This window comes from Curcuma longa, unplaced genomic scaffold, assembly GCF_044706935.1.
Source record: "Curcuma longa cultivar G26 ecotype Majalengka, Jawa Barat unplaced genomic scaffold, ITB_CL_G26_1.1 contig_970, whole genome shotgun sequence".
Classification (NCBI taxonomy): Eukaryota; Viridiplantae; Streptophyta; class Magnoliopsida; order Zingiberales; family Zingiberaceae; genus Curcuma; species Curcuma longa.
The window spans coordinates 1-6828 of NW_027435522.1; the positions used below are offsets into that span (position 1 = coordinate 1).

Below are 6828 nucleotides of genomic sequence, written 5' to 3' on the forward strand. Positions count from 1 at the left end.
AGTGACTCCCTCACTCCCCCTTTCCCGCCGCATCCTGGAGGAGGAGTTGCCTCGCCACTTTCGAACTCCGCAGTTCCTCGATTATACCGGGGCTATTGATCCGGAAGACCATATAAGTCGCTTTGAGAATGCGGCTCTTCTTCACCAGTATTCTGACGGCATCAAATGCCGGGTCTCCCTGACTACTTTGGCCGGTTCAGCCCTTAGATGGTTTAACCGCTTCCCCTTCTTCCATTTGTTCATTCGCAGATTCAAGAACGCTTTCCTCCGGCATTTTGCTACTAGAAAAACCTACCGCAAGACCCCGATGGATCTATTTTCGATAAAGCAGAAGGCTCGCGAGTCTTTGAAGGATTTTGTCCATCGCTTTAATTTAGTGGCGCAGGAGGTGCCTGCTGCAGCCTTAGAGGTACTGGTCAGCGCCTTCACTCAGGGTCTGCTCGAGGGGGACTTCTTTAGATCTTTGATAAAGAAGTCACCAGAAAACTTCGACATGCTACTAAACAGAGCAGTAAAATATATTCATGTTGAAGAAGCTCAAACATCGCGATGCAGAGATTTCGAAGCTCCTTCCCAGGCTGCCCCAGGCCGTACCCCATCTACCGCCCCCAAGACTGACTGCAGACCACCGCCTCAACCTCTGAGAAGGCCTTCCAATATTGATACAACTACCACCATCCCCAGAAATAACAGCCGAGTCGTACAAACTGTGGACACTCGGGCTGGGTGTTATCCGGAGAATACCAAATGGGTGCCCCGTTTCTGCACATACAACCAGTCTCAGACTCACAATACCCGGGATTGTAGACAATATGCCCGCACGTTGCAAGAAGTCCCCGGCCAGCGAGCTCAACTTACCACTCCTCGGCGCAGAGACAAAACCCCCGCCAGGCATCCCGCTCGCGAAGTAGCCGCTCCTCCTCCACGACCAGCTCCTCAATGCGCACAATCTCCCCAAAGGGCTCCCCCTTCCACTCGGGCTGAACCTGTCCGTAATACTCGGTGCGAGCAACCTGAGGAGGATCGGGAAGAGAATCGCGATAACGCACCTATCGGCCGCATTCATATGATAACTGGCGGAGCTACAGATGGAGATTCTCATCGGGCCAGGAAAGCCCGTAGTCGGCAACTGGAGGTTTATGGAGTAGGCCCAGGGAAAAGGGAAGATGCCCCCACCCTAGGGTTTGGGCCTCAAGATTTGGAGGGAGTAGAGACTCCTCATGATGACGCATTAGTTATTTCGGCCGTTATCGCCAACTATACCGTTTCTCGCGTCTTCGTCGACACGGGTAGCTCTGTTAATGTTATTTTTAAGAAAGCTTTTGACCAGTTGCAGATCGACGAGGCTGAGTTGCAGCCCATGGCCACTCCTCTCTTTGGCTTCACGGGACATGAAGTGCGACCGCTTGGTCAAATAAATACGCCTAGCCATCTCCCTCGGCGTGGAGCCTCTTTTGAGGACTCGGCGCACCTTCTTCACCATTGTGGATGCACCCTCTGCCTACAACGTCATCATGGGCCGACCAGCCTTAAGCGCCTTCTCCGCCGTGGCGTCCACTTACCATCAAAAGTTAAAATTTCCTATTGGTGACCAGGTTGGAGAAGCTCGAGGAGATCAGCTGGCTTCTAGACGATGCTACGTCGATATGGTGCACACCGACTCCAGGAAGATCCGCCGAACTCAGGGGGAGGAAGTCCACCTGCTACACAAAGCTCCTACCGCGACGACTGTGGAGGATAAAGAACTACTACAGGTTTGTCCTGGCTGTCCCGACTCGGCGGTTCAAGTAGCCGCTGACCTTCCCCCGGCCTTAAAAGAAGAACTCGGCGCCTACCTCCTTCGTAACCAGGATGTCTTTGCCTGGTCTTCTGCTGATCTTACTGGAGTCTCTCCTGAAGTTGCCGTCCACCGACTCAACGTATTGCCTGAGTCCCGCCCTATCAAGTAGAAAAGAAGACACTTCGGTCCTAAGCAGAACAGGATTATTCGAGAGGAGGTCCAGAAGTTATTGAAAGCGGGACACATCAAAGAGATCCATTTCCCAACTTGGCTCTCCAATGTTGTGTTAGTACCGAAACCTGGCAATAAATGGTGGGTCTGCGTGGACTTCAGAGACCTGAACAAAGCTTGCCCAAAGGACTGCTATCCTCTACCCCGGATTGATCAATTAGTGGATTCCACCGCTGGTTGTGAATATACATGTATGTTGGATGCTTATCAGGGATATCACCAGATCCCTCTATTCTGTAGACGACCATGATAAGGTCAGTTTCATAACATCGGATGGAACTTTTTGTTACACTGTGATGCCTTTTGGTCTTAAGAATGCAGGAGCCACCTATCAACGTTTGATGGATCGGGTCTTCCATCATCAACAAGGCCGTAATATTGAGGTTTATGTAGATGACATTCTCATCAAGACTACTCAAGGGGAAACACTCATCCCCGATATAGAGGAGACGTGCAGCACCCTGCGTCAGTACGGACTCAAGTTGAATCCAGCCAAGTGCCTCTTCGGTGTCCACGTCGGTAAGTTCCTCAGCTACATAGTGACCGAGCGAGGTATTGAGGCGAACCCGAAGAAGGTCAAGGCACTTGCTGAGATGGCTCCCCCCCCCCCCCCCCCCCCCCGGAATCTCAGGGAAGCACAGAGATTAGTCGGCCGTATCACAGCCCTCTCAAGGTTTATCTCTCGATCAGCTGAGCGGAGCCTGTCTTTCTTCAAGATCCTGAGGAAGGCCCAAAGGTTTGAGTGGAATGAAGCTTGTGATAAGGCCTTCGAAGATCTGAAAACTTATCTCGCTCAACTACCTCTCTTAGCCAAGCCTGCACCTGGTGAGTCGCTGCTAATGTATCTTTCAGCCACCGACTCGGCTGCCAACTCAGTATTAGTTAAGGAGGATGGGGTCGACTCAGCAACCCGTTTACTTCATCAGCCATTTGCTGAAGGATGCGGAGACAAGGTATACCGGCCTGGAGAAGCTAGCTTGGATCCTGGTCCTCTCAACCCGGCGCCTTCGACCTTACTTTCTGTCACATCCTGTCACTGTATACACCAATAGTTGTTTAAGCAAAGTCCTCACTCAACCAAAAGTTTCGGGCCAACTGATCAGATGGACCGTTGAATTGGGAGAATATGACATTCAATATCAATCTCGCACGTCCATTAAAGCTCAGGCTCTAGCAGATTTTCTTGCCGAATCCTCCGCGCCTGAATCCGATGAGCTATGGCAGTTATACGTGGATGGTTCGGCAACCAAGCAAGGCAGTGGAGTCGGCATGGTGTTGATTTCCCCCCAAGGAGAGGTCCTCCAATTAGCCATTCGACTCAGCTTCCGGGCCACCAATAATGAAGCTGAATATGAAGCCTTGCTAGCGGGATTTCAAGCGGCTCGGCGAATAGGTGCCACCCAACTCCGAGTCCACTCTGACTCCCAGCTAGTAGCGCAACAGGTCGAGGGGAACTTTGAGATCAAGAATGATAGACTTAAGAAATATGCTGAAGCTGTTAACAGAATGAAAGCTAATTTTACGGAGGTAACTCTTTGTAAAATCCCTCGGTCCGAGAATAATAAGGCAGATGAGTTAGCCAAAATGGCCAGCTCCGTCACCGAATGGACGGAAGAGGAGCCACTTAGCCATGTAGCTCTCATTGCCCAGGTTGACCATCCCATTACTATCGCAGACCTCACTGATTGGAGAACCCCTCTGCTCGCTTTCCTCCAGAAGGGCGAGGTCCCGAGTGACCCCGATCAGGCCCGACTCCTCCGAAGAAGAGTTGGTCACTTCACTCTTGTCGGAGACCAGTTATACAAAAGGGCTTTCTCTCGGCCCCTGCTAAAATGCTTGGGGCCTGAAGATGCTGAATATGTGATGAAGGAGGTGCACCAAGGTTGCTGTGGAAACCATCTTGCTGGCAGATCGTTAGCCCGAAAGCTACTCCTGACTGGCTACTTCTGGCCAACCCTGCAAGCTGATGCAGCCCGGATGGTGGCCACCTGCCTGCATTGCCAGAAATACCAACCTTTCTGCCACCAGCCCACTGAACAACTCTGAACGGCTACAGTCTCTTGCCTTTTCGACCAATGGGGTATGGATATAGTGGGGCCCTTTCCAACCGGGCCACAACAGAAGAAATTCCTTCTGGTGGTCGTTGATTATTTTTCAAAATGGGTTGAAGCAGAAGCATTGGCTTGGATAACTGAAGACGCAGTAATGAAGTTCTTATGGAAGAATATTATCTGCCGATATGGCATCCCGCACCGACTCATCTCAGATAATGGGAGACAGTTGCAAGGCAAAAAGATACAGGAGTGGTGTAAGGGGCTCGGCATTCAGCAAGTGTTCACCTCAGTGGCCTATCCCCAAGGCAATGGCCAAGCCGAAGTCACAATCCGAGAGATTTTAAGGGGCCTGAGGATCAAGTTGGATCACGAAGGAGGTAGTTGGGTTGACGAACTACCATGTATCTTGTGGGCCTACCGAACCACCCCTTGAGAGAGCACAGGTATGACTCCCTTCCACTTAGTATATGGTGGTGAAGCGGTGGTCCCCGTCGAGGTGGGGGTAGAATCAACTAGAAGACAATTTTATGATAAAGACAACAGTGGTCGGAGGCTCATGGAGTTGGATCTTGTTACTGAAGAGCGGGAGAAGGCTGCTGCCCGACTTACGGCTTACCGGCAGAGAATGTGCCATACCTACAACAAGCGAGTCATTCCTCGCTCGTTCCAAGTTGGAGACTTCGTATGGAAGAAAGTCAAGCCTGTGGGTGACGTGAGCAAGCTCGAGCCTCCATGGGACGGTCCATACCGAGTGGCCAAGAAGACGCATTCTGGAGCTTACTACCTGGTTGACTCCTCTGGCAAGGAGTTATCTAGACCCTGGAATGCCACTCATCTCCGGCCATACCGAGTTTGAAGACTTTTTATGTAACTTCCCTTGTGTATAAACCTGTCTATTAACATAATGCCTTATCAGGTCCAGCTCCTTTGGGGTCTCCCCTTATTCGCGCCCTTAAATGGGACTCAACCTCCCCCGACTCGGACATAGTCGGGGTCGAGCTCCACTTCGCGCCCTTAAATGGGACTCAACCTCCCTCGACTATGATAAAGTCAGAGGGGAGTTACCGCTCATCGACAGGTGGTCTCGTGGGTTTACCCCCTTTAGGGGGGACCTGCGCGTATCCCCTGACGGATGTATTTCCAAAAGGCAATGCATTCAGCCCGAACGAAAACATATATATATATACACAAACAAACGAGTCCCATATTACAAAAAAGTAAAAGACAAGCTGTCTCGACCAATCACTTGCTCTGCTCTTTCGTGTCCGGCAGTCTGCCTTGCTTTTCATCCTCAGGTAGATCAGCTCATACTTTCTGAATATTCATAAACTTTAGGGAAGTACCCGGGGGGAGCAAATCGGATTGGCATATCTGCTTTATAGCTCCTTCCCAGCCGTACTTGAGCATTGCGGCTGTTTTCTTCTTATACTCATCCTTATATTTCATCGAATTTAACCACTTATCTGTGGCATCTTCGATCCGCTCCTTCTCGTCAACTTTATAAGCCGCGAGTTCATTTTCGGGCCTCAGCTAATAGACCCTCCAGGACCTTCTGCGATTCAATGAGAGCGGTGACTTGTTCCGAACCCTCTGACACTTGGCTCGCGGATTGTGGTGGTAGTACTATTGCCCCTCGCGCTGGCTCGGCCTTTAAGGTCACAACTTGTTTCTTCCAACTGGCTGATTCTGCCCTGGAGGCTGTGATTTGCCTTTTCAAGTCGGACGACTCGGCAGTCAGATCTGCTATTTGCTTTTTCATAGCTGCATCACTCCTTGTCCGGCCTCTGGAAGACCCTGCAGTGGAGCCCCTCGATTTGGCCAACTCAGCCTCCAACTCTATGACTTGTCGTTTCATGGCCGCTAATTCTTCCTTATGCTGGTCTAGGTTTGTCTCGGCCTTATCCAATAGAAGGGTCTGTCGAAGAATCGTATCAGCTTTCATATCATCTTCGGTTAGGAGCTCCTGGGCATAGGAGCGGCTTTCATGTAGATCCTCTTCCAGGCGCTGTATGCTCTCCTCCGCCAGGCCAAGTTGAGCTAAGTTCCGGTCCACCTCCTTCTCATATTCCTCAGCTATTGCGCGCGCTTCTCTCAGCTCCCGACGTAGGGCTCGCTCTTGGACCCTCAAATTAGTCGCCTCTATATCCTGGGCAAGAACTTGCTCACGTGACTCGGGAATTCGACTTTGGACATCAAGAAGCTGTGACCAAGCCTGCACAGCCTGGCTAAGCGTTGAGAATTAGGGATGACAGACCTGAGCAATTGCTTGAAAGAAAAATCTTAACTGCATCATGTTGTATCCGCTCCTGCTTATCAGTTCTGGTATGGATATCAAAGAGTACTGTTGTGGTCCGCGTAATGCTCTAATATGCCCTTCTATGTGCCACACTTCCTCCCAGCTGAAAGGGGTCGCAGGAGGTAAGTAATTTACTCTCCTTGATGAGCTAGCTGGTGGGACCCCTGTCACGGCCTCGAGGGGATGGTTGGCAGGTCTTGCCGGAGTCGCCAAGTTTCCTTGCACCCCTTCCTCCCCCATAGACATTGTGGTAGTTAACGTCGACTCCTGAGGTTCCGCCACCTCTGTCTGTGATGTTGGAAAGACTAGTGGTTCATCCGGCTGGGGGCAGGAACCAACCGGTTCCATGGATTCAAAGTTCCCCTTGTCAGTCGGTGCTACCGAAAGGGAATGTGCTTTAACAATCGCCTTCACTGCCTCATCCCTCCCCTGTTCAGAAACCCCGAGCACTGGAAGGACCATCTCTG

General features: G+C 51.1%; 1 protein-coding gene across 1 annotated transcript; it reads left to right on the forward strand.

Moving 5' to 3' along the window:
* Window positions 1-2307: 2307 nt before the first annotated feature.
* Window positions 2308-4057, forward strand: LOC141819599 (uncharacterized). The gene is made up of 3 exons (XM_074706848.1): window positions 2308-2592; window positions 2728-2964; window positions 3179-4057. Exons 1-3 carry the CDS (start codon window positions 2308-2310, stop codon window positions 4055-4057), a joined length of 1401 nt encoding a protein of 466 aa, XP_074562949.1.
* The last annotated feature ends 2771 nt before the right edge of the window (window positions 4058-6828 follow it).